This window comes from Talaromyces proteolyticus (assembly GCF_021365285.1).
Source record: "Talaromyces proteolyticus strain PMI_201 chromosome Unknown BGW36scaffold_7, whole genome shotgun sequence".
NCBI lineage: Eukaryota > Fungi > Ascomycota > Eurotiomycetes > Eurotiales > Trichocomaceae > Talaromyces > Talaromyces proteolyticus.
The window spans coordinates 1,224,078-1,249,922 of record NW_025764283.1 but is presented as its reverse complement, the minus strand read 5'-3'; the positions used below and the strand labels follow the sequence as shown (position 1 = coordinate 1,249,922).

The following is a 25,845-nucleotide window of genomic DNA, read 5'->3' as shown; positions in this document are numbered from 1 at the left end:
ATAATACATAACTAGACCCTAGATACAATAATACCCACTTGTGAGCTTCGTCCAATCATAGTGTAGCGTAGCCTCTAGTGCGGACCTGCTCTGGCTTTGGCGTCGCCGAGACGCTCGGAGCTTTCACTACACGTTATCTTGACCTCCCCCCCGCGCGCATCAAATACTGTCGGCCCATGGCGTCTGTTCAGGGCAAATGGCTTTCACTCCAGTTTGTAACTCGTTTAGGGTTTCATGGTTCTTGTCTGATGGCTTAGCAGGGAAAAGCATTCAACTTCTTCGAGGTTTCACAAGTCCAACTTCCGGCGGATAGCTCGCCAGCATGGAGCGTGAGCTGACCCTCTACTTTCCTGATGACACACCATTAATTAACGTTTTGAAAATTCTAGAATGATGTTACGTGCATATGTACGGGCTCCGATAACTTGTTCATCGGAAATAACGATGGGATTGTGCACATTGTCTCCCTAGCTTTCAAAGTTGTTCGGTCATTCAAGGCTTACGACGCTGGAGTAATCCGGCACATGAAACAGATTGAAGGCACATCACTTTTAGTTACGATCGCAGAAGACTTGCCTAGCGAGCCGATCCTCAAGGTCTGGGCTCTTGATAAGATTGAAAAAAAGAATGGGTCACCCCGTTGCCTTTCGTCGCTGTCTGTCCAGAACGGTAGACGGCCATTCCCAGTGAGTCTTCCCCAACCGGATCAGTGGGTAAAATCCCTAATCACGATAAAGGTATCAACATTTACAGCGCTGGAAGATCTATCTCAAATTGCTGTAGGCTTTGCGAATGGTTCAGTTGCTATAATTCGAGGCGACTTGATAAACGATCGCGGAACGCGACAGCGTATTGTGTTCGAATCGGAGGAGCCGATAACTGGCTTGGAAATTCAAAGCGGGCACACCACTACCTCTCTTTATATCGCTACTACAAACCGTATTCTCACTTTCACTATCGCTGGCCGGGGTCAGGGCCAGCCTGCACGAGTACTTGAAGATGCAGGTTGTGCCGTAGACTGCATGACTGTTGACGAAGAAACAGGCGACATTCTAGTTGCAAGAGAGGATGCGATATATATCTACGGACCCCGCGGGCGGGGTCCCAGTTATGCCTTTGACAGCCCGAAAACGTCTCTGGGTCTTTTCAAGGGCTATGTAGCTTTAGTATGCCCTCCGAAGACCACGTCTAAATTAGAATCCTTGAGAAAATGGGGTATGGGCCAAGCGGATGATTTTCTCAACACCTCAACATTTACTCTCCTCGATACGGATTTGAATTTTATTGCCCACTCAGAAGCCGTAATATCAACTGTGAAAAGCGTTTTCGCAATATGGGGAGATCTTTTCTTGATAACTATAGATGGAAAAGTGAGTATTCAAATGCCATACTCTAAAATTTAGCTAAGGTTGGGTAACAGATTACTCGCTACCATGAGAAAAGCTTACAGCAAAAACTTGAGATTCTATATCAAAGAAATCTTTACATTCTGGCTATCAATCTTGCCCAGAAAGCTGGCGTTGATGCTTTTCAGCAGAACGTGATATTTCGCAAATACGGTGACTATTTGTACCAGAAAGGAGACTATGATACAGCCATGCAGCAATATTTGAGAGCAATAGACAATACCGAACCCTCTCAAGTCATTCGCAAGGTAAACGGTTTTTTTTATATCTGTTGCACTGAAATGAACTAACAACTTATAGTTCCTAGATACTCAGCGAATCCATAATCTTATTGAATATTTGGAAGAACTCCATGACCACGAAAGAGCAACGGCTGACCATACGACGCTATTACTCAATTGCTATGCAAAATTGAAAGACACGTCGAAACTAGATTCTTTTATCAAAGCTCCAGGAGAGCTAAAATTTGACCTTGAAACCGCTATTGCCATGTGTCGACAAGGCGGCTACTATGAACAGGCAGCGTATCTAGCTACGAAACATGGTGAAAACGATATGGTTGTTGACATACTCATCGAGGATTCGCAAAAATATGCTGAGGCTCTAGAATTCATCTCTCGCCTAGATGCTGAAGTAGTATGTTTGTCTAAGATACTTGTGAACAAGTGCTAATTAATAGGCCTACCCCAATTTGATGAAATACGCTCGAGTCTTGCTTGGACACTGTGCGCGAGAAACAACCGAACTTTTCATATCGTTTTACACTGGGAAGTACCGCCCAAGAAAGGACGTCATTCATCCTATAGAAACACAGGCACAGTCATCAAGCACGGTACGAAATTTAGCCGCCTTGATTCCTCTGCCCTATGTGGGTACGAATACAAACACCAAGTCTCAGCCTTCCGAACCCCAGCTTTCAAACGAGACCGATGATGTCGATGAGACCCCAGTATACAATATCCCGAAGCCTCGGACAGCTTTCTCCTCATTTGTCGATCACCCTGCCGAGTTTATCACCTTCTTAGAGGCTCTTATTACTCAGAAGTCATGGAAAGAATCCGACAAAATCGATCTTTACACCACGCTATTCGAAATGTATCTAGACAATGCAAAGAAGACGAAAGATGCTGGAGAAAAGCAAGACTGGGAAAACAAGGCAAAGACACTGATCGAGGGCAAAGATGTAAGTTTTGTGGTTCATAAATCTTTATGAAAGCTATCTGACCACTTTGAAGATCCCCATATCAACCTCAAATGTTTTGCTTCTGTCGAATCTGTCGGACTTCAGCGAAGGAGTTACATTGGTCAAGGAGCAAGCAGGTCTCCGATCTGATATATTCCGTTCCTACACTGCGGCGAAAGATACTCAAGGTGTGATCAAAGCGTTACGGAAATACGGACCAGCGGAACCCCAGCTTTATGTGGATGCGCTCGCATATTTCGCATCTAGTCCCAAGATCCTGGCAGAAGCTAGTGATGAGCTGGATGCAGTTCTTAAGAAAATCGATGATGATAGGTTAATGGCACCACTACAAGTCATTCAAGCCCTAAGTAACAATGCTGTTGTAACTATGGGCATGATCAAGAGGTATCTCAGCGCAAACATCGAAAGAGAAAGAAAAGAAATCTCAACGGTAAGCACGACTACCACCTCTTTAACTCGCTATCGTACTAATAACTATAGAATCGCCGTCTCATTTCCAGCTACACGACCGAGACAGAAGCTAAAAGATATGAGCTCGAACAACTCGGCTCAAAGCCAGTTGTCTTCCAGGCTCGTAACTGCCAATCCTGCAACAGGACACTCGATTTACCTACCGTCCACTTCCTCTGCAAACACTCCTTCCATCAACGCTGCCTCAATCTTACTGGTGAAGATGCAGAATGTCCCGTGTGTGCGCCACAAAATGCAACTGTCAAGGCTATTCGTCGGCGCCAAGTCGAATCCGCGGATCAACATGACCTCTTTCTTAACGAACTGCAACGTAGTAGAGATCGGTTTGGAACGGTGAGTGAGTTTTTCGGTAGAGGTGTTATGCAGTCGCAGAAGAGTGAGTAGCTAAGATGAAACTTAACTCGAGTGGATATTTAATGGGTGCCTGAATGTGTGTAAATATAGTGCTAATGTTGAATAATGAAATACCAGTTGATCTCCAAGCAGCATTAAAAACTGAAATTGCAAACCTTTGTACATTAGCAACCATCATAGCCTTTATATATGTAGGTCCAACCAAGTGATATATCCTTTGTAATAAGTACAATGGATGTGAGATGTGTTACGATGCGAAAAACTTCCAAATTATCTCTACTGTTGTGCCTTTTTGGAAACATAAACCATAAAATACGTTGCATACACACCTTAGCCGCTATACTGGGAGTTATCCTGGATAACCCTATCAACCTCCTTAAAGTCCAGTTGCGCATACACCCTTTGACCAGCTTTGTTTGCCATTATGAATATAGGAACACCGATTTTCTCCGCATGTCTGATGCCGCTCTGCACAAGAGCTGTTGCAATTCCTCTGTGTTATAATCTAAGGGATGTATGCATTCTGGTTACAGAGACATTCGAAACCTGCTTCATAATTTTGCACAACTCTCTTTATTTTTCCCCACTATCTAAGCAGCAGTTGTTTCATGCCAACCTTTTTATAGTTAAGCCATATTTTATATGTCATTGTAATTTTGGGTGTTTCTAATCCTTTCCCAATGTGCTTAGTGCCAAATATTCCGACATGGTCTAGAGCTGGGTATAGACTTGCAGTTGTTGATTTTAAATTATTAATTACTACCAGATAAATGCGTTTCTTATTTTTCATATTACTATCAGGAAATCTAATTTTTAACAATTTTATACTCCAGTCTGGTTGGCCGTATCGTCACGTGATGAGTATTTTGATCGCGATAATCCCGGCGCGTGATAAACACTAATTACTTCTTGGATTCATCGCAAGACGTTGCAAGAACAATTGCCCGCTGGATTCCAGAGATGTCTTCCCAACGGGTCATTCAAGACTCCGAAGATGAAAGCGGCGATGACTGCCCCGACATTGCGACTTCTATCGACCCACCCCAAGATTCACCAGATGCACACCCAAACAATAGTGATCCTGGGCGAAGCGCCAGACAGGATGGAGCATTTTCGGCCTCCATTCCAGAATCTTACCTCCCCCAGGTTGATTTTGATCGGTATTTGAGATCGGAATCCTCGATTATGGCTGGCGAATATGAAGATGAGAGATGGGCATCAACTGCAAATGCAACTCGGCCGGGTGGTAGGCAATTAATATTCAGTTCCCCCACACAAAGTCCCGCCAATTGACGCAAATAAAGCCTTCCAAGTTGATAGTACACACCGCGAACATCTTCAGGATGATAGCTTTGTTTACCGGGTGAATGCTGATTATGCTACACTTGGTACGCTTCCTTCAACCGCCGATACGGGACGAGGCCCAAATGGACCATTACTGGAAGAAGGCGGAAACGCAACTGACTTCGAACATCCCTCAAAACGACGAAAAATATCTCTGACTCAAGATTCCTTAACAAAGTGTTCAAACGGTGACCCGGAGCCCAGCACGCCATACAGCTGTCTCGCATCTTTTGACTCGAATAGCCCACCCCAAGTAACTATACCGCCAAGCGCCTCCCTATATATTCCTCAACAAGATAATACACAAACTTATCAAGATCACCTGCCGCCAAGATTCGAAACACCACCTCCTACAGTACCATTATCCGAGGATTTATTTTACAATCCAAACTCAGTATATCAAGAGTCGGTGTTAGCAAATTTGAAAACGTCCGAAATCCAGAATTCATTCGATCAGCCACCTGCATTCGAGGTGGATACCGAAACTGTGGCGTTGAAGAAGAAAAGAGGACGGCCCAAGAAGCAAGCACTTGCGGTAGACGCTGATGGCCAACCCGAAGAAGCCTCCGACGATGTGTTTGATCAGTGCGACACAGCAAAAAAGAAAAAGCCTGGCAGATCCAAGAAAATAGACCGCGAAGCCTCCCCAGATGAACTCATAGTGATTGAGATGCCGACATACCAGACCAATGAAACAGAAGTGTTGGGACCTACCTCTAAGTTCGAGAAGGCTGCAAAGAAGAAAATCAAGCGTAGTAAAACTGCGTCTGATTTACTGAGTACTACAAATAAATCGAAGAACGATTGCGATGTATGGATCGATGATACTGGGACTACTTGGCAGGGGAATTCAACGTTCAACCCTGTTAATCTAGATGACGCTCCAGTCACACGTACTTCAAAAGAGGAGTTTCCCGAGCCGAATTTTATTGAGAATGACCAGTCCCCTGCTAAGAAACCTGAAAAACCTGCTTCAGAGCCCAAGAAACGCGGTCGCAAGAGGAAATCAATGGCTGAAGGGCCTCCGGTTGTGGACACTGCGTCTCCAGATGTTCTTCAAGACATCTCAAATACGGCCCACTTGCCCCCAAAGAATGAACAGAGACAAAACGACACTCTAGCAGAAGGTGCGGCCATCAAAGCCGATAACAACGCTTCTGTAGAGCTCTCAAAGCTGGAAAATGATGCAATCCTTTCTCCGACTCCTTTACCAGAAACTGCAGTGAAGAAAGAGGCAACACCCAGAAAGAACAATGATGAAAGTAACAATTCAAACAGGGAACCGGCGAAACACAGCTCGATTCCTAGCACTGGCAAAGTATCTTACCGGGTAGGACTCAGCCGACGAGCACGTATTGCACCGTTGTTGAAGGTCGTTAGGAAATAATGATGAGAAACTGCATCTGTGGTCTATTCTAATGTATGGTCCACGATGTCGACTTTATCTCTCACTGCATGTATGGTATTTATGTGGTTCTTTCTCTGGGATTATCATAATTGCGAGGACTCGAGATGATGATGGAATAACGTTTATAAACATGTTACGTATTTTTTATTTTCAAAATGCACAAGCACGTGCAATTTAGCTCTGGAAATGACATTCTATGACATAGAAATCCTGACTGGCCATTCGATCATTCAATTTCTTCGATCCGTGGTCTATTTTGAGAATCGCGTCTAGCCAATGGGTCAAGATGTAGTCCTGCAATGTGTTCCCCAAGCTGAAGCCTAGGTTCGCCTGAGAGATCCTCGCCGGTTGACTGCGCTCTTATGCCCCATAGAAGAGACTTTTCCATCCACGCTTCCAGGCTTTCTACCAACACACGTATATGTTCCCGTACGATGCTGTCCGTCTCTCGGCTTTCCACAATAGATAATGAGTTTAAAATTTTAGGAATGCTGCCGATTGTTTCCAGGCTGCGAGATGAGCCAGTGTTTTCTAGGTCCTCTAAAGTGAGTGAGAAGCCAAAACCTAATCTCTTCGAACCACTTTCACGTTCTGAATCTATGGCTTTGATAATATCGAGTAAGAGGACAGCACTGGCGCGACGCAGGATAGCGCTCTCAGGACTAGACTCAATGGTAAGCGTAGACATAGCAAGATCAACAGCTGACGTTGCAAGGGAAACGCCTAGCCCGACTATATTTGTCTGAATGGCACTTGCAAGGATTGATATTGATGAGGCTCGGATCCGGATATCATCAGGCTCTAGGTCTGTTTGGGAGCCTGCAGCCCAAGCAGCTAGAAGGTTGGCCGACTGTGCTGCTTGCTCTGGCGTTTCTGCATCGGAGTCTTCATCGTCAAGGGGAATTGACTCGGGTTCGGGGTTGGACAACGCTGGTGACGAGACCGTCCATCCAGGTGGTAATCTAATTTCATTTTCCTTTGCTCTCCTCTCCTCAGCTCGTCTCGTCTCTTCGATCTGTCTCTTCCGCGCCTTATGCGTTTTGGGTTTGTAACCTCGCCGACTGGCAACATTGATCATTCCATCTCCGATAATCTGTGCGGTCTCACCAGTCAATGCTTCACCGAGGTCTTCTACCGTTCTGATCAATGACTCGCCGACTCTGAGTCGTTGATCTAGCGTCCACTCTTCATTCCTGTCTGCATATCGCTCTACAAGAGATTTCACGACTGTGCGAGGATGATTGGATGCAAGTATACCCATCAGCTTGATTGCATTCAAGTAGATAAAATCTTCACCCCCAGACGTTTCTGAGCCCTGGTCGGTAATGATTGATAATAATAGCGTTAGGGTTGAAGGTATGTCGAGGACCGGAGAGGACTTTTTGATGAGTTTTGATAAAAGCGACATTCCTTCTGCCTGTACGGGGAGGAGCGATGATGTCATATTTCGAAGAGCCTGTCGATGGGTGTCAAGGTCTGTAACATGCGAAGATGTCGATGCTGTGACTTGCGTGTCATGAGGGGAATTGATTTGAATTTCCAGCAGCATAGACGCCGTTTGCCCTGGGCTCAAAAGTAATTTTGGAAGGCTAGGCAGGAGGCGGTCCAGCTGCGACTTGATACTCTCAAGAGTTGGAAGAATTGATCGTGACATAGAGAACTCGGGAGAAGCCAGGATAGTTGAAAGCAAGCTAAATGTCGCGGATAAAATTTCTGTAGAGCTTTTTTGTTCATCTTCGGATACCGATTCACCTATGGTTGGGTTTGCAATGTTCGCTAACGATTCTAGAGATGCTTTTCCACTTTCACGCAGGGTGCGTCTTCGTTCTGCATCATTAGCTGTTGTCAGTTCGCTCTGTATTAATTGCTGCGCAAGTTCTAACACTCTCAGCGGATGTCTAGATATATTATCCTTGAATTCGTCTAGTAGCTTTTCTGCAATCTTGGCGCTTACAAGCTTTGCCATGATAGTGTGTGAATAGATATTTGACCCTGCCGCTGGGTTTATCTGAAGAGTAACAGAGTTGTCTGGCGGTTCAAGAAGCCATTTTTGGCTAACGTAGAGGAAGATATCGCCGGTTCGGTCTTCACTTTGGGGATCAATGTTCATTAGCTTCGTAAACTTCTCAGCACGATGGTCTAACTGATCCATTAACTGGATCAGGTTGAATTCTGATTTGGTCCGTTTTACCAGCGAAATACCACCCAGGGAATTTTGAAATATCCAATCATCACCCCCGTCATAGAGCAAATTGTCCGCAAGTCTTTGGAAAGGTACCAAGCCCGCTGATAGACTAAAATAAGTCTGAAGTAAAGACCAGGGCTTATCATACCCTGTGTTCTGGGCCTGAGCGTGGCATGCTAAGCCCCAGAGAGGGAGCAATATAGGCTGAACTAGCCTTTTCACAAGTCCAGGATTGGGGTGCTGTAAGGTAATCGTGCAAAGTCTTTCTATAGCTAGAAGGAGGGTTGAATCTTCAACCAAGACTTCAGTTAATGAATGCTCGATGTCTCCATGCTCTGCATTCTGAGCTGATGGGTTGAACGACCTCAACCATTTTCTAGCATCGTCATCTATCTTTGCTGTGATCGCTTTAAATAAAGGTACGATGAAAATGGAGTGTCCTATGGTGCCAGGCGCTCCATATGCTCTTTTACCCAATATCCCGCTCCCAACCACATACGCCGCGGTGCGCTTTAGATCGGGATCATCACAGTCGATCAAGGTAAGCAGCTTTGGGGCGAGATTCTGGAAGTAACTGGTGGGGTCCATACCCTGTGGAACTGACGACAGGAGCTTTGATATTTGCATTATTGCTTGAACGGTGATCGGCGGCCCGCCTGAGGACTGCTCCGTGACGCCTTCTCCAAGTGTTGGGGCAAATTGCGAGGCAAGAAACCATATGGTATGTATAACACCATCCTCGCGCAAAGGGATCTGTGATATACGAGCGGATATGATTGATTTGAACCAGGAAGCAGCTTCTGGCTGTAAGAAATTCGACAATATTGGTAGTATAGCCGATGTAGGCGACCTGTAAGGTGGCTTAGCATTCCTAGGGCTGTCGAACCTTTGGAAATCTGATTAATACTCAGCAATGATTCTGTCAAAGTCTTGCTGCAATTTGTTAGTCCCTTGATCGGATACGTCACAGGTGTTGAAAGCTAATTCTGCTACACCACTGATGATGTCGCTCAGGACACGTCCTCGAACAATTGATTGGATTCCATCGCGATCATCCAGTACGATATTGATAAGTGTTGACAGTATACGACGTAGAAGAGCTTCATTTTGCGACTTATCAGTTGCGATTTCCGGCACATGTTTAGGAATGACACCAGGAGGAAGATTTGTAATAACTCTCTTTTCCAATGGTATTCCAACACCTGTAGAAAGTGAAGGATAGACACCTTCGATCGAAATCAAGTCTAAGAGCGTATTCAAAGTCCGACGTCTTCTAGCATCTTCCCGAGGATCATCCGAAGAATTTTCAATAAGTGTCTTGGAGTTTGCAGATAAGACAAATGCCTTATGGATATCCTGTAGATACTGAAGCGCTTTTTCTATGATTGACAAACGAGCCTGGGTCTCATCATTTTTTGGAGACGTAGGAAGCTTCTGACTTAAAATCTCAACAAGAGAGCCTCCACGATTGTTGCGAATTTCATCTTCCGAAAAGTCAGCTTTAAATCAGCTTCTACGGAGATTTTTGTAATGCATGCCTCGATCTATAACAGGACGTAAAAAATTGTCTGCAGCATCGAACACTTCCTGGAGTTGTACGGGCTCTGGCATTTCGATATTTTCGCATGTTGCAGCGTATTTTTATCCCTCTAACATCATGACTTCACGAATTCTGACAGAGGCTTCGTTTTGGGATAGATCCCATTCCAAAAATGGGGCGCGGCTTATTAATCAGTTAGTCACGTGCTCACGCGTCACCCGTGCGCGCCAGCATTTCACCCGAACCTGCAGCCACAGCTCCTATTATATTCTCTTGACCAACTCTCATTGACTTACGAATCCTCGCAAAACTAAGGTCTGTTAGGAGGATCTATTCAGACAGCTTCGTCTCAGTCAATCGAATACACTTTATCGGATTGATCGTTTATTGGCTTCAAGTCACCTCGCATATGGATCTCAGGTAATTTGGCCATTAGCTTTGTTTACGACTTTCGTCTTCCACCACTCTCTTGCCATCCGTGGCACTCTATACAGTATTATTCTCCCCATAGTTTCCCGATCTTTATCTCATGCTTTCAATGCCCCTTGAAAAACGCTTGGTCTCTATTACGCTTGTTGCCGGACGTACGAGCCTGGACGGATTCAGGGTAGGTAGAGATTGGAACTTAACCCTAAGAACTTGGTCGGTTCCAAAGTCTCGCGGTGTTGTTTATCGAGTTTTCGACTAGCCGATTCTGACCCTGCTGCTGGGATGGGTCAAAGAAACTCGAATTGCCACCCAGAAAAGCCAAAGAAGGTTGCTTCCATACGTTTTAAAGTCCCCAGAAGGGGCACGTGTCGGTCTTCCAATGCTGGGCATAGACTGGATCATAATGGAATGTTTGGTTTTGTGGGCATATTGAGAGACTCCGGGAGAGGGTTGGTGGGACACGTCGGGTTATCTCTCTATTGGAGTGGCCTCTGGATGTTGAGGTGTTCGTGAGGTCGCGATGAGCACAACACGACATATACATGCCTACATACAGCCGGAACCATTTTTTTAGTGACTGGATCTGCTCGTCGGAATCAGGAGTCGACTTTGCTTAAGCTCCAACTTTTGCAGGACGATTCTTGTAGCGAGGTCTAGGTATCTTTAAGGAAGTTCTAGCTTTCCCCACTTGGCTTATTGTCTGCTCCGGTCGTTGCTTGCCTTGAATACACTTTCATCGTTCCGCACTGTTCTGTAATCCGGAATATTGGGAAATTCCGCCCCTTTCCTCGAACCCAGGCTCTCGGTATATACTTGGGTATTTTAGCTCGCTTATCGACCTCCAATCGCGGCACCAGCCATTGATTGAGCTTTACTTGAAGATTCCGATCCGCCGCGTTAACCGTCTCTTCTTGGGTCAAGCCTAGGAATCGATTGACGGGCGCCGACACTGGTGTGGGTTGGAGGTATCCCCTTCCATCTCCCTTTCACTCGGCGGTTTTTCTGGATGTCTTTTGTCCGCCAATTGTCATGCCCTCCAAATCTCCAAAATTTAGGAGAGGAAACAAAGACTAGTCTCCGAGAATACTGTATTACGCACAAGAGATGTGATAGCTCCCGTTACCCGGGGTTTGGAATTCGAGAGTCGTACTCATCCAGGCCGATATTTGATGATAATTTACGTGAAGCTTGAAAGATAGATAGTCATGGTAAGGTGTATGATGAGCATATAGCAGTCTGAATAAGTGATTCTTGTCAGAACCTAGCCTTGCGAGGCTGTTCTCTGGGTTTCGAGAAGTTCGTCCTCTGACCGCTGTCGTCCACTGTTCTTGTGAATCACTTTTCTTTGCATGATCAAGACTGTAAAGCTTTCGTTTTTGATTGGTGCCAACATATTTCGGAAGCTGGGGTTTGCTTTCTGGGATTGAGGGCTCGTTTCTTCGCTTCTGAAGGCTCCACCTTGTGATCTCGAGTTAATCATTGGCTCTCATTCAGCGTCTTAGCATACTCTCTCTGAATACTCAACTGATTGTCGGAATGGGACCTCTCTCGAGTGAGGATCAAAGCTTAGGCTTATCTGGACTGACATTTGTTTTTATTCACTCATTGCTTGGTGTCTCGATGAAAAGGTTGGTTAACGATCAAACATCATGGTGCAGAAAAAGAATTGGCTGCCTTCCCTGTGCCGGAAGCTTTCCTGTCGAGCAACCAAAAGGTCGCCCATAAATTGTGTTGGTTTTAACCTTTTTGTGTTGCGAGAAAGTAGAACAAGATCATGACGGCTGTGGTGGAGGACCGCCGTCCTTCTTCGGGGGGGACGGCCATTTAATTTTTTATAAGTATCCCTGTCTAATCTTTGCCCGCAAGACTGGCTAACTACCTTTGCAGCTTCATTAATGAAGGAAAGTGTTAGCGATGGAAAATCAGACGGAGATTGTATCAGACCAGGCTTGGTGGTGTTGGAAGGTGTCGATGGTATGGGTGGCTTGAGGGAATGAGCGAGGAAAGTGTTTGAGGCATTGTGTTGCTTGTGAAGAGCATGGCAGTCGTTCCTTCCTCAAATCCATGTTTCAGTGAATGTAGAGCTAGGCTGCGCCTTCCTTGTTGTGCGAGGACAACCGTAGCATTAAAACTGTCGCCTCCGCGGGCTTTCTCTTCGTCCTTTTCTAATCCCACATATCAACCACGTATCGCCTTGCCTTGCTTAGACCCTTGTATACTCATCGTCATTGTAGCAATCCATTCTGCAAGCATGACTTTCCGTCTCAATTTATCCCTGTTGACGGCCTTTGTCGCTGCCGTTTTCTCCATGCCATTCCTCCTTCACCATCCTCCTGGTCTTGTCCTCGAAAGTCTCCAGCGAGAAACAAGTACCAAGAGAATCCCAGCGTCTGAGATTGCCGAAGAGAGCAGTAACGTTCAGCTGGTTACTGCTAGGATTCGTTTTGGCGAACGATGTGGTCCCGACGTAGGTTACTGTGATGAGGATCTCTGCTGCTCGCCGGCTGGTAAGTGCTCTCACTCAAGGCAGATCGCACATACACGGCATTAACGTCTAGTAGGATATTGCGGTAACACGACTGCTCACTGTCAGGCTCCAGACTGTCAATTGGACTACGGAAGCTGCGATGCAAATAAAACTCCTCAAGGTCTTTCAACGGAGGATATCCCTCGACCCCATGTTGGCTATGTTCCATACGGCCAAGAGGTGTATTCCTGCCAAGCTCCTTATACATTCGCAATGACCTTCGATGACGGCCCTAATCAATATACAAGCGATCTACTGGACATCCTTGAAGCCTTCAATGCTAAGGCTACTTTCTTCATCACTGGTGTGAATTCTGGAAAGGGCCAAATTGATGATTTCGGCCGTCCTTGGGGTAAGTTGATACAGCGCATGCATCACGGCGGCCATCAAATTGCAAGCCACACGTGGTCTCATCAAGACTTGAATACGATCACACCCTCTCAACGCCGAGATCAGCTGGTCAAAAATGAAGCTGCGCTCCGCAACATCCTCGGTGGGTTTCCCACCTACATGAGGCCTCCATACTCAAACTGTGATGATGACTGCTTGGACGACCTGGCCGAACTCGGATACCATGTCATATTTTTCAATATTGACACAAACGATTATAAGAATGATAACCCAGAAGCTATCCAGTTATCAAAGGATACCGTAGGCGACGCCTTGTCGAATTCGCAAGTCCCCCTCGGCCGTCCATTCTTAGCAATTGGACACGACATTCACGCGCAAACTGTGTACAACTTGACCTCTTACATTTTGCGACGAGTCCAGGATGCTGGTTACCGGGCCGTGACTGTTGGGGAGTGCTTGAATGATCCTCGTGACAACTGGTATCGCTGGGACTATCGAACCCAGTAGATTTCATTCGGGTGCGTCTGGGTTATTGTTGAGTTCCTTTCTAGTCTGTTCCGCTGAACTGGTTTTATTTGTTTCAAAGAGTTGCTTGACTTCATTGATTCGGTCCTTGCACGCATGCATACTTTTCCCATTAAAAGTACACGTTACGTTATTGGTATGTTGTGGTTACTGCGAATTTCATCATTTTACGTAGGTAGTCTTAAGCTAGCATAGCATTGAATTCATTGACGCTAAACTATGATACATGTATGTTTTTTAATTTAGGTTAGACGCGTCTCGAATTTGCGTAGCTACCATTGATTCCTGGTGGTTATACAAGCACCTAAACGACATACGGTGTTGTATTGAAATCCGCGATTGGCTATCATTGTCACATGCTGTTACAATGCTAACGAGAAAATCCCCTGCCACGACTGCCACGCCATCTACCACCCCTACCTGAGACATGACGACCTTGGCGGTACGACCCCTGTCGTTGCCCATGGTTGTAACTGGACGAGGGCCGAGGCTCGAGGGCGGCTCGTCGTACTTGCTCCTCAGGAGTCAAGTGGAATTTGTTTTCAATGCCAAGGAGCTCGCAGAACGCCGCTGTTTGTGGGTTGTTGTACTCAGGTGGCATGTCTTTCGTGTTGATCGAAACTGCTGGGTCGTACACAGGGGCTGTAATCTCAAAGTTGTTGGGTACTGCCATCTTGCCCTTGTTGACAATGTTCTCTTCCACCCAGGATTCTTCTGCAAGGATCTTCGGTTTATAAACTTCATCGCCAAGGTCTGAGGGAACCTGACTCCTATGATCTCCAAGCTCAATGGAATCTGCAAAAACACGAGTGATTGCTAGCCATTCTTTATCGTATTCAAGGATATAAGAAGCCTGTGCGCTACTTTCTTCCGAAATTGGGACTATCTCCATGAGCTCAAGATATTCACTACATGCAAAACCATCTTGACACTTTCCTAGAGCCAGAAACTCGGTGGTTTTGTTGGTGATGGCATCGGGCAACGGGCCATAAACAGCCGGTTCCGGGCGTAGACGTTTGAAGGCATCGGGCAACTCATCACGAAGGTTCTCCGACACGTATTCGGAAGCTCTCTTGCCGCCCATTAATTTCGTAGATGCAGCGGTTTGAGCCATCAAAAAGGAACTTCCTGTGGCTGTTTCAACGTTGTGGTCGGGTTTGATTTCGTCGGAATCCTTCATAGAAGTATCTGTGTTTGTCAGATTGTTCGACTTTTTAACTTCCTCAGAATCGCTGTTAGAATCGAGATCAATTTCGTCTGAATTTTTGACGGTGATTGTCTGTTCGCTGGCTTCCTTTTTCTGAATACCAGGAGCTTCAATGTCACTGTCAAAGTCTAGATCGATCTCGTTGGTGTTCTTGACGGTCTTTTTCTCTTCGCCAAGATCAGTTGTATGAACATCAGTGACTTTCCTTCGAATGCCATTGGATTCAACCTTTCTCCAGGTCTGAGTGAAATCCACGCCCAATTTATATGACTCTCCAGGCTGAGGTTGATTCTGAAGGAAGTTCTCTCTATCCAGAGCTTCTTGTTTTGCAGCAACTTCGTGAAAGTTATTCCACGCTAAGTGGGCATTTGCCTCATTCGTTGCTGCAGTAAACCCCTTTATTTGACACAGAGGGTCGCTAACAGTGTCGGCAACTTCCAGTGATACTCCCCCCATTTCTTGATCTTCATCATTGACTGTGCCTAGCATTTCTGATGGAGTGGAGATAGTCGCTCCATCGAACCCTTGAGGAAACGACTGATGGGTAATTTTTTTGGCTGTTTTCGTCGACTCCGCATTGTGTGGGTAGGGATATTCACCGTGCGGGATTGTAGCAATATATCTGACATGTAAGTGCGCTGAAAACCAGTGGCGTGGGCGCAATCTATCCATAATTTGTTTGGCAGCTACATTTCCTAGTTTTCCGGATTCTGAGTCCTCGCGAAATCCTCGTTTAATTCTGAATAAATGTTGATAGTCACCAAACTTTTCAGCATCCCGAGGCCAGTCGTGAGAAAGGCCCACATCAACTTGTGTTCGGATTTGCAAAAGCTTGCGCACGTCAAGTTCTCGAACATGATAAATACTTTTAACTTCATCATTGTTATATGGAAGTCTCTCGTAGTGCGGCTTCCGATAGTCGTAACCTTTCCAAATACCTGAAAGACCAGCAATGCGTAGCGGGCCATAGCGAATAACATTTGCAGCACCCAAGTAGTAGATATTGGGGGCAACCCAACCACCGTAGTAGAGTTCGAAGAGGTAATTGCTAGCTTCGTGATTGCCCCCAATGAAAATAGTTAAATAAGGGGCAGTGCGTTTGCCACTGTAATACTCATGGAAGTCCCCGATTTCCCGGTATTTAACAGGAACAGACATGCCAGTCAAATCATTCGCATTTCGAACGGACTATGAAATGTCAGATTAGAGTCCTAATGTATATTTAGAACGAGTGTTCAGCAGGGCAAAAAATACCTGAAAATCTCCTCCAATTATGAGTAGATCGACGCCATCCCAACCTTTTGATGCTGCGGTTTCGGTTACTTTAGAGTAAATATCATGCAGCTTTCCATGGCCCTTTATCTTGGTTAATAGATCCATTCTCAGCTATGGGATTCTTTCAACTTACGCAGCCTTCTAAAGCGACCCGTATCCTCGCCCGAGCGGCCGGCTCACTAATACCGTCCCGTGACATTTTTTTGTTATACCCCGAGATCGAGGCTAATGAAAACGATGCGAGGCTTAGATGACGACGATGATGCTTTTTGATAAAAGTGAGGGTAAGTTTGATAGGTGCAATATAGCCAAGAAAGGTCTTGTCATGGGTCGAATGATATTACGTTTGCCTGCCAGCCTGACATGTCAAATGCGGCAGCAATAATTGAAAGAGACAGTGCATGAAACCACTTTGAAGTTATAGAAAGAGAGAGAAGTAAAATTAAATCAGAGTGTTTCAAAAGGGGAGGGAGAGAGAATAAAGCGGGCGGGATGTCTTGGCTATTGGTGGTGTCGAGTCTGATGATGGACGGTGCGGTGTGAACAAACCGTCACTTCCGGGTTTATCTCAGGCTCTGCGCTTTCTCCTCCCGCCTACCTCAACCATATTCATGCTCCGCCATTGACTAGCGAAATTCTCTACCACAAGCAAGAGCTATTTTATTATGTCCGCTGCAAATGATTCTACACTGCGACTCAAGTTCCTGCAGAGTTCCGCAAAATTACTAGGTGCACAAAGTGTGTCCACGGCAGCTCATCTCATCAGCGTGCACAATGGCTTGCTCTATGAAAACTTGAAGCCTTTGAAGCCGCGGCAGCATGAAACTTGGTGTGGCGCTTGTGGCAGTCCACGAGACAAGGAGCATACCAAGATTTCGAAAATCAAACAGAGACGCAGCCTGAGGAATGGTCAGGTGGCGTCGAAAGACGCCATCCGAGACGCGACTGTCTACCAATGTCTTCGTTGCAACAAAAGAATGACCCGATACCTACAGCCTCAGATTCGCAAGCAACACGAGCAAACGAATGCCCCTACAAAAATAACATCCAATATCAACCAGCATGGCCGGGATTTATCTACTCCTACGGAGTCTTTGCCAAGTCCACTTGAAGCAGATGTGTCCAAGTCCGTCTTGGACAACGCGAGCAGCAAGAAAAGGGCGAAAGCGCGCAAGCAAGGAGGGCTCCAAGCAGTTTTAGCCTCCAAAGCGCGCACACAGACGGCCCGCGCATCGACATCATCTCTAGATCTCCTGGATTTCCTGCAGCAATAAAAGAAGCGTCCTCGTCCTTGATGCCAAGCCTCGGAGAATCGGGGGCTGGCTTCCGATCACTTGCTCGCCGCTTTCCCTAACTCGGGCAAGTGCGGGGTGTCTAGCTCTGGCTACGCTTATCGCTGTTGGCTGCTGGCTGCTGTACCCCGCTGAAGGCGGGCGGCGAACCAGAGCGAATGTTCCCGTCGCTGCTAGTCTTTTTTTAAAAAATGTTCTTGCGGCTTGATTATAAACTGCCCAGTTTCTACTCTCCCCAGTTCTCTCAGGTTGTCTTTTCTCGGATAATCACCTTACGCTTACGATGTCCCAGGCAGAGAATACCCCGGCGCCTGCAGAGCAACATGCGAAGGAAATGGATCGCATGTTGGATAATGCCATGACCCAAACGGATCAAAGCGAATCGCAGTTTCATAAGCTAGGCGAGGTTGTCGAAAACGAGGATGACAATGGCGTTGTCGAGGTTGAAAGCCTTTGCATGAACTGCCATGAGAATGTACATTGCTCACTTCCATTTTTGTGGATGTGTAACTAACATGGGCAGGGAACCACTCGGCTCTTGCTCCTGCGCGTACGTATGTCTGCCCCCTCCTCCACTACGAAGCCAATCTACTCACATCTCCAGCTCACTTCTCTGATATCATATTGGAATCATTCGAATGCCCCCATTGCTATTTCAAAGACAACTCTGTCAAGTCGGCTTCTCAGATTCGGACATACGGATCGAAATACACTTTGGTAGCAGAAAATGAAGAAGACCTTCAACGACAGGTCATCAAGAGTGATACTGCTGTTTTCAAACTGGAAACCCTGGACATTGAAATGCCCAAAGGCGAAAGTCAACTCACCAATGTGGAGGGAGTCCTTCAGAAAATACATTCGACACTTGAAAGCGAACAACCTTTGCGAAAAGAACAAGCCCCGGAGCTCTACAATTCTCTTCAACCAATCATCCAGAAGATTGAGCAGATGCTAAAGCGAGAAGCTTTCCCCTTCACAATTTCACTGGACGACCCCACAGGCAACTCCTTCATTGCACCTACTACACACGACAGTGGGAACAAATATAGGCGCCGCGATTATCCCCGGACGCATGAGCAAAACGAAGAACTAGGTATTGCAGCAGACCCAGATGCACAGAAGGCGGAAGAGCAGATTATGGTCCAAAGCGCTGGAGATCCTGATGATCTTGATATCATTGACGGTCAAGTATATACCCTTCCTGCAGAGTGTCCGGGATGTGCGAAATCTTGCGTTGTGAATATGCAAAAAGTCAGCATCCCATACTTCAAAGAAGTTTTCGTCTGGAGTACCGTTTGTGATCACTGCGGCTATCGGACAAACGAAGTGAAGACGGGCGGTGCGGTCCCGGAGAAGGGAAAGCGAATCACTCTTAAAGTCGAGACCATTGAGGATTTATCGCGTGATATTCTCAAGTCAGATACGTGTGCATTGCATAGTGAAGAGCTCCAGCTCGACGTTCAACCCGGTACGCTCGGTGGAAGATTTACAACTGTGGAGGGTCTTTTGACGGAAGTTCGTGATCAACTTCATGGCCAGATTTTCGATGTAGGAGACTCGGGTGCCGGAGATTCCCTGTCTTCTGGTGATAAGGAGAAGTGGACGCGTTTCTTCGATCAGCTCGACTCGGCCATCAAAGGAGAATTAAAATTTGTTGTAACGCTTGAAGATCCTCTCGCCAACAGCTATGTGCAAAACCTCCACCTTCCTGACGCCGATCCTCAGATAAAAGTAGAAGAATATACTCGCACTGAGGAAGAGGAGGACGACCTCGGTTTGAAAGACATGAAGACCGAGGGCTATGACAACGATAAGGAAAGCAAAGAATGAGCTTGGCTTCCTGAGAAGATGCGAGTGAATGCCTGGATTTGTAGGCAAAAGAGGCAAAAGAGGCAAAAGATGCAAAAGATGCATGTGGGCTTCTAGCGAAGAGTAATATTAGATACCAATGACAAATGATAAAGTTCTCATTATTTGACAAAAGCTGTCCTATCTGCAATAGCCCTCATGTACCAGTAGATACAATCAAGATTACTACTGTACGATGCGCCCAACCAGGGATAGGGCCGAATTGACTACCAAGTCAAGCCTCCTTGGCTCGGCCCGCCGCCTGTACCATGTTTCAGATGGAAACTCGGTTCAACGTCTCCTCGTAGACTAATTTGAAATTGGGAGCAGCATGCGGCGTGCCGTTTCTCGGGGAGCGTTGACTTGGGGTTCCCTTGAGTGAATAGTTTATAAAATTCCACCTAGGCAAGAAAGGTTCACTTTGCGAATGGGTTGGCGTGAATCGTCACAGAGTTCAATTCTAAGGCCTCCCACTCGCCGTCGATTTCCTCTCCTTCTTTAGGCTGAATCACGCGGCCTTTCTTGTCCACTTTAGCATGAGCCTTTTCCAGCCTCCCCAAAACATCACCGTTCTCATCCTGAGCCGTCAGATTAAGAACTTTCCCAAAAACGGTACTTTCGCCATCTAGATGCGGCGCTGAGCCAAATGTTATGAAGAATTGACTACCATTCACAGTCGATCCGGTGGCGCCTTGCATACCGGGGAGTGTGCGGTCTTTGACGGGCCTCGATGCCATTGAAAGTACACCTCGAGAATTGTGACGAAGTGCAGGGGTGTGAATTTCCTGGTTGAGGGCAGATGGATGGTATACTGAAGTACCGCCTTTGGGGATGTCGTCGAATGGGAGGATGGGGTGTTCGGACGACGTCGCCGCTTTGCTGAGTGATATGTCACCGCCCTGGATCATGAAGCCGGGCATGAATCGGTGGAAGGGGGTGTTGTTGTATGCGCCGCATGCACATAGGGCGAGAAAATTCTATTCCCAGTTTTCTGTTAGCATGTAAAGTAAAGTAATGTGAAAGCCGGGGTCGTGGCTTACTTCTGCGGTTCGAGGGACTGTTTCGCAAAAAATTTCGACCTTGAGGTCGCCGTGGGTGGTATGTAGCTGTCTTCTTGGTCAGCCATAGATCAAGTAGAATAACTTGAAGGCAAGGTCAGACTTACAGTCACCGACATTTTCTTCGCAGGCTCTAGTCTGGTGGGCACGATGGCAGTTACAATGGCAAGTTGCTGCAGGTGGTGGTGTCGGTGAAGAATTTAGCCGGCAGAATGGCAAAGGCGGTGTCTCCGCACAACCCCACGACAGTCGACACAGACCATTGTAAACACGACTGCTGCTGCGGTGCCAGCCCAATATCCGGAATTATCGGTTACACAGGCAGAACTACGGCAGCATTGAGCATTTAACAAGCGGGGGCCACGGTTCTACAAGTCAAGTGACAACCCGCCTGTCGCATCCCAGGTCCTTGTTGCGCTCAGCCTCGTTCAGGTCAGATACTACATATTTAATACGCGAGACTGACTCGTCTTATGCGCGGAATAAGAAGTATCATGGCGATTGATGTCACAGCAGGCAGGCATCAATTATAAGAATTATAATGGCATTCTTCCGGGGAATTAACCACACGCGGCTGACTAGTCACGCTTGCTGACAGGCAGGTCGTGCAGCCTGAATGGCTCGTAGTCGTAACTAAAGGAGCAAATCGCACGAAAATCCTCGTCGGTGGCCCTGGATTCGCAGCCTCGTAGGGTCGAAGGCGGCTAGTTGCGACTGACTATGACAGTCAGTTGTAGTTAATAGTGTTGTTATTCATCCAAATGCTGCGGACTCCACCAACTGCAAACTGCCCAGAGTCAAACCGCCCAAACAGCACTGGCGCAATCCGCTGCTGCTGCTGCTGCTCCTGGTTCATCGCGCAACCAAGCGAGCGTTTAATTTCGGAAACACACGCCAGCCCCAGCACCAGCACCAGCTCGCACCCAACATACCCCAAGCTTGCTTGCATCGAGGCTCTCCACGGCGATGGGACTAGAGAGCGCCCGTTCATCCCGCGACGTCGCCCTCAACTAATCCCCAGCTGCCCCCTCCATCTAGCCGTCCAACTGCGTCATCCTGCCTTGCCGTGTTGGCTACGATTCCCTTAACCTCCTCCTGTCGTCCACCGTCCCTCCCCAGGTGGACTTATGCAACAATTCTCCCACGTCCATCCCACGATCGCTGAGCCGCTGACCTTCCAACTGGCTGTGCTTATCCTTCTCCTGGCGCTCGCTCATGGTGGCCGGGTCAGCGCCCTTTGAAGATGGCCGCCTTTGTGCGAGTGTCTGGCCCACCCAATGGCAACTTTCTCGTCGGTTACCCCGGCATATCAGCGACATTGGTAAGTGATAGGCAATCCCCTTGCTGCGCAGAGAATCTCTCTAACAAACATGGCAGCCGCGAATTGAAGGCAAAGTCGAGATTCGTCCGAGCGTGGGCATCACCGCCCCTGTCAACGTGTCGCTGGTCACCGTCTGTCTCCAGCGCAGAGAAAGCATACACCCGTCCGCAGATTCAGTCACAAAGAAACGCCTTGCAGCTCCCAGGAAAGAAATAACCGAGCTGGTCGGAAAGGAGATGCTTCTGTATCGATGCGCTGCAGGCCGGGACTACGAGGAGGTCATATCCATGGATCTGCCTTTCATGCTATTTATTCCGTATGGTAGAGGCGCGCAGGAGACATCTCGCAGAGTGCCTGCAGCTAGCTTGCAACTACCGAGTCGAACAGCAGAAACATTCTACGAAATGGTTGTTACCGTGCAACAAGGGCCGTCAGAGCAAAAGAAATACGCATTTCCCGTTCCCATCTGCCGTTATGATACATTGTCAACGTTTGGAATGTACAACCGTCCGGAGACAGCCGAGAAAGTAACAGATCATTTGGTGACCTTGGGCATATCGCTACCACGATGGTCATACGGACCGCTCGACCCTGTGAGCGTGTATGTCAGACTGGCTCCAAATTTGGATTGGCTGGGGAAAGCCAGAAAAGTCACAATCAACAAACTCACCATTGGAATCGATGAGGAAATCATATACAATCATGAAGGCGATGAGCCGTCACGCAAAGTCAAGACTATAACAAAGAGATCAGAAACCGTTGGTATAAAGTTACCTGAGCAAGGATATTCAACGAATATAGGCTTGGTGTTTCCGACAAAGGATTTGAGAGATACCGACGGCATTCTTCCCAGGGGGAAGGCAGCATTTCCTGCCTACGGAGTGATTGGTTTCACAACCACTGCAAGCTTATACAAAATCGAATACTATCTTACTGTCAAGGTGATTTTCCACCGGTTGAGGTTGACTATATGTCATGCTAACTCACGCTACTAGGCACACCTTACATCTGCGAGAGACATCATTATTAGGCAACCAATCGTCGTATGCCCAATTGACCACGCTGGATGTAAAGAAGAGATGGAAGCAATAGAACAGTCGGCACGTGATGCTGCCTTTGTCAATCCTGAAAACCCGATGCTGCCGCATCCGACAATAATTCGCTACCGTGATCATAATGCCCTTGCTGCGCTTGGCGTTGCTGTCGTTGGAAAACAGAAGAAACCGCTGATAGACTGAATGACATCAATTCTATCGTCAGTCTAATCATTGGTGCTAGACCTAATCTAGCTCGCACCGCTCTTCAAAAGAAATAACGCGATATGCAGAATATCTTCTTGGTGGTCGGCAATGAGCCACCAGAATCTAACCAAGCTTCTCACCACTGCTGTGTTGAACACAGGAATAACAGACCATTCGATTGGTTGCTACTTGAAAATGAATTTGGCAGAGAAGGCTCAAGATAATGCATATATTAATTGTCTTGGCTTTGATTTTATGATTCAGGTAAAGGGTGATGACGCGCGCTCTGATACCCACTGTGGCGACTCTTATATTTCTTGGTCACTATTGCAAATGACTATTGTGCATGGATTGGCGTTCAGGCATGGCGTTGCGAGTGATCTTATGGGGGGTTTGTCGGCGAAGCTTCGTGTTTTATCTATACGGTTCGTGCTGAGTTTACACGCTGGAGCGTGTTTGTTTTTCTATGGCAGGGGAACATTGGCGAGACTGGTGATCCAGTATCCATTTTGAATATAGCGCAAAATGTCTAAAAAATAATAAAACATATCATCATAAATCGTTCCACACTAATCAATTGATTGTTACACCACCCATACCTATTCTTTCAGGCTCAACAGTTCCATGGCCAGGCCCAGCCTCAAGGGATCCAATGACTCTGGCTTGACTTGTTGGCTATTCTGCTCGATTTGTTGAATGCAGTCCTTCAGCGTCTGTAGGACATCTCTGTACTGGTGCGACGTAGGCCCAAATGTGTTTAGCGTGTTTTGCAAATTGGTTGATATCTACAAATGTTCAGTGAGTTCGTGGGATACTTTGGGCTGCATGGTTTACCTCGAGAAGCAAGTCATTGTAATATGATAACGCGGGGGTAGTCATCTTGATTTCTTTTAACTAAAGCTAATATAGCTAATATCAGCTTGAGTAAATATCACTATCAATAGTTGGCACCGTGGGGTAGATCTGTTAGAAGAATTATAAGCTCAAGCGTGGATGGACCCGCTAAACTCGGCTTGGACATCGAGTTAAATGGAACCAGCCGTCTTACTTTTTTGGCTCTCCACTCTCTATGCTTTTGCTGCCGATCCCACTCTTGGTTCGAAATTCTTTCAAGTCCTATCCTTTGCGCTATAGAGGCCAAGAAGGTTTATACAGCCTTCTTTCTCGCGTCTGGCCATGGCCGACGTCGATGAGGATGTGATTCACCGCCCCGCGCCCGGCGACTCCGCTGCGCAGGCAGATATCGATCTTTCCGAAGAAGTGCAAGATTTCCGCTTCTTGAACAGTCTCAGCATGTATGGCAAGAATGCCCTTAGCTTCTTTCATTAGTAACATGCCAATAGCATCGCCGATAACGCTCAAACCTCCCTTCCACGTCGCGGCGAAAAAGACTTCGAGCCCAATCCCACTACGCTACAATCTGATGTATTATCCACTTCACGAAGTGCAATGCACAATGCGATTGCTCACCCTCGCCTCCGCACGGCAAAAAATAATATCATTGGTGTATACTGCCCAGAAGGTCCTACCCCGTTAGTTACCGAGGTCAAAGAACAGCAGAAATCCGGTGATGGAAAAGAAGCAGCAACAAAGCCCGCCAAATTTGTGAGGGATCCAATGAGTGTAATCCCTGCCGATGCATGCGTTTGCGTTCCGAATGAGAAAGGAAATCTCTTCAGGACGATGGGCAAGACGGATCGCTGGAATCGGCTATGGCTACTTCCAGAAGAGGCATTGTATATGCTCGAACGAGGGACTCTCGAAATCAGATGGCCCGTTTCAATGACTGGCTCTCTTACGGATAGCGATGAGGCCGAGGTGCCAATGAGCCTACAGGCAGCGTATGCTTGCCTGATTGGTCGTGGTGGTCTCACGTTGGATAGATTTTCTGTGTTTACTGGATTGAAACGATTGGGATATACCATTATTCGCGCTCCGTCGTGGCATGGCGGCGAGGATGAAACCGAGGACCTGGGTGTGGACGACGATGTTGAGCATGGGTTCCCCTTTGCGACAAACATTTCCAACTCCTGGAATCGGTTATATGCATCAATACATAAGCTCTTCGAAAGCGATTATTCAGCGCAAGGTCCACTGGTTGGGTTGAACGTACCCCACAGCTACAGTATGCCGATACCACTCTTTCTCTCTTACTCTCTTCTTTTATCCTCCAGACGAATTGGAAGCTGACTTTGACACAGATAATCTATTCAAAAAGCTAGCAATAATCCCGGTCGAAACAGTCGACAACAAGAAACCAGCACGCCATCAAACCGAACCACCATTCCAATTCGCATATCACGTTTACAAGCCCTCCACGCCCTTCAAGAAAACATCCCCTAGCACACCGGATTTCCGCGTCGCAGTTGTGGATGCACGCACCCAGACATCAATACCTACTCTATCGCAGCTACGCGCTCTCGTCGAAACTAGTCCGTACGATCCACCTCATGGCGAGAAGATGCAGCGTCAATTGTACGTGCGGCTCCGCCACGGATATCGCAGTGCAATCCTCGCCGTTGTGGACCAGGGCATTGTCAGTTATTTGCGTTTTGCCGACGCAGGGTTTTCGAAAGAGAAGATCTACGAGTTCCAAGGACCTCCGAAGGGGAATAAAAAAGGCGCGTTCCAAGGGAACAATAAAGGCGGGGGGAAGGGGAGAGGGCGGTGATATGTGCTTGCAATGACTTTACATAATTCGAATAGACTCGATGAGAGTCGAGACGATTCTTGAGTCGCTGTTTCCCACAGAATAAGGCCCTCTAGCCCATACAAAGGACTCGGGCTGAATAGAGAGGGAATTACCAGGCTAGACACCAGTCTAGCCCAGGAATTAATCTCCCATCATCTTTAGGTCAG

At 47.0% G+C, this 25,845-nt stretch overlaps 11 protein-coding genes across 11 annotated transcripts; 7 read left to right on the top strand and 4 right to left on the bottom strand.

Moving 5' to 3' along the window:
* Nucleotides 1-132: 132 nt before the first annotated feature.
* Nucleotides 133-3,561, top strand: BGW36DRAFT_343097 (putative vacuolar protein sorting protein). Its single transcript, XM_046213142.1, has 9 exons — nt 133-211; nt 261-329; nt 390-686; nt 738-1,370; nt 1,421-1,654; nt 1,707-2,042; nt 2,086-2,589; nt 2,642-3,040; nt 3,091-3,561. Exons 1-9 carry the CDS (start codon nt 197-199, stop codon nt 3,463-3,465), a joined length of 2,862 nt encoding a protein of 953 aa, XP_046071282.1. The 5' UTR covers nt 133-196; the 3' UTR covers nt 3,466-3,561.
* An 834-nt stretch (nt 3,562-4,395) lies between these two features.
* Nucleotides 4,396-6,166, top strand: BGW36DRAFT_296756 (uncharacterized protein; the record flags this gene model as incomplete). Its single annotated transcript, XM_046211305.1, has 3 exons — nt 4,396-4,699; nt 4,749-5,644; nt 5,699-6,166. The coding sequence occupies 3 exons, from the start codon at nt 4,396-4,398 to the stop codon at nt 6,164-6,166; spliced, it is 1,668 nt and encodes a 555-aa protein (XP_046071281.1).
* A 247-nt stretch (nt 6,167-6,413) lies between these two features.
* Nucleotides 6,414-9,983, bottom strand: BGW36DRAFT_428355 (protein required for cell viability; the record flags this gene model as incomplete). Its single annotated transcript, XM_046220538.1, has 3 exons — nt 6,414-9,222; nt 9,280-9,856; nt 9,890-9,983. The coding sequence occupies 3 exons, from the start codon at nt 9,981-9,983 to the stop codon at nt 6,414-6,416; spliced, it is 3,480 nt and encodes a 1,159-aa protein (XP_046071280.1).
* A 2,666-nt stretch (nt 9,984-12,649) lies between these two features.
* Nucleotides 12,650-13,726, top strand: BGW36DRAFT_397928 (putative chitin deacetylase; the record flags this gene model as incomplete). Its single annotated transcript, XM_046218343.1, has 2 exons — nt 12,650-12,848; nt 12,903-13,726. The coding sequence occupies 2 exons, from the start codon at nt 12,650-12,652 to the stop codon at nt 13,724-13,726; spliced, it is 1,023 nt and encodes a 340-aa protein (XP_046071279.1).
* Nucleotides 13,727-13,925: 199 nt separating this feature from the next.
* Nucleotides 13,926-16,758, bottom strand: BGW36DRAFT_417543 (lariat debranching enzyme, C-terminal domain-containing protein). The gene is made up of 3 exons (XM_046219388.1): nt 16,360-16,758; nt 16,206-16,307; nt 13,926-16,139 (listed from the first exon to the last, which is right to left on the bottom strand). The coding sequence occupies exons 1-3, from the start codon at nt 16,423-16,425 to the stop codon at nt 14,115-14,117; spliced, it is 2,193 nt and encodes a 730-aa protein (XP_046071278.1). The 5' UTR covers nt 16,426-16,758; the 3' UTR covers nt 13,926-14,114.
* A 22-nt stretch (nt 16,759-16,780) lies between these two features.
* Nucleotides 16,781-17,651, top strand: BGW36DRAFT_184689 (uncharacterized protein). Its single transcript, XM_046209746.1, has one exon. It carries the CDS (start codon nt 16,892-16,894, stop codon nt 17,498-17,500), a length of 609 nt encoding a protein of 202 aa, XP_046071277.1. The 5' UTR covers nt 16,781-16,891; the 3' UTR covers nt 17,501-17,651.
* A 150-nt stretch (nt 17,652-17,801) lies between these two features.
* On the top strand, nt 17,802-19,348 carry BGW36DRAFT_360180 (zinc finger protein ZPR1; the record flags this gene model as incomplete). Its single annotated transcript, XM_046214149.1, has 3 exons — nt 17,802-17,993; nt 18,042-18,072; nt 18,123-19,348. The coding sequence occupies 3 exons, from the start codon at nt 17,802-17,804 to the stop codon at nt 19,346-19,348; spliced, it is 1,449 nt and encodes a 482-aa protein (XP_046071276.1).
* Nucleotides 19,349-19,782: 434 nt separating this feature from the next.
* Nucleotides 19,783-20,543, bottom strand: BGW36DRAFT_428350 (putative peptidyl-prolyl cis-trans isomerase; the record flags this gene model as incomplete). Its single annotated transcript, XM_046220537.1, has 3 exons — nt 19,783-20,343; nt 20,407-20,472; nt 20,532-20,543. The coding sequence occupies 3 exons, from the start codon at nt 20,541-20,543 to the stop codon at nt 19,783-19,785; spliced, it is 639 nt and encodes a 212-aa protein (XP_046071275.1).
* A 1,124-nt stretch (nt 20,544-21,667) lies between these two features.
* On the top strand, nt 21,668-22,983 carry BGW36DRAFT_298105 (arrestin domain protein; the record flags this gene model as incomplete). The annotated part of the gene is made up of 3 exons (XM_046211410.1): nt 21,668-21,745; nt 21,802-22,686; nt 22,741-22,983. 3 exons carry the CDS (start codon nt 21,668-21,670, stop codon nt 22,981-22,983), a joined length of 1,206 nt encoding a protein of 401 aa, XP_046071274.1.
* A 602-nt stretch (nt 22,984-23,585) lies between these two features.
* On the bottom strand, nt 23,586-23,865 carry BGW36DRAFT_428348 (uncharacterized protein; the record flags this gene model as incomplete). Its single annotated transcript, XM_046220536.1, has 2 exons — nt 23,586-23,771; nt 23,821-23,865. 2 exons carry the CDS (start codon nt 23,863-23,865, stop codon nt 23,586-23,588), a joined length of 231 nt encoding a protein of 76 aa, XP_046071273.1.
* Nucleotides 23,866-24,057: 192 nt separating this feature from the next.
* On the top strand, nt 24,058-25,657 carry BGW36DRAFT_408239 (putative tRNA splicing endonuclease subunit; the record flags this gene model as incomplete). Its single annotated transcript, XM_046219077.1, has 3 exons — nt 24,058-24,281; nt 24,330-25,111; nt 25,161-25,657. Exons 1-3 carry the CDS (start codon nt 24,163-24,165, stop codon nt 25,655-25,657), a joined length of 1,398 nt encoding a protein of 465 aa, XP_046071272.1. The 5' UTR covers nt 24,058-24,162.
* Between the last annotated feature and the right edge of the window lie 188 nt (nt 25,658-25,845).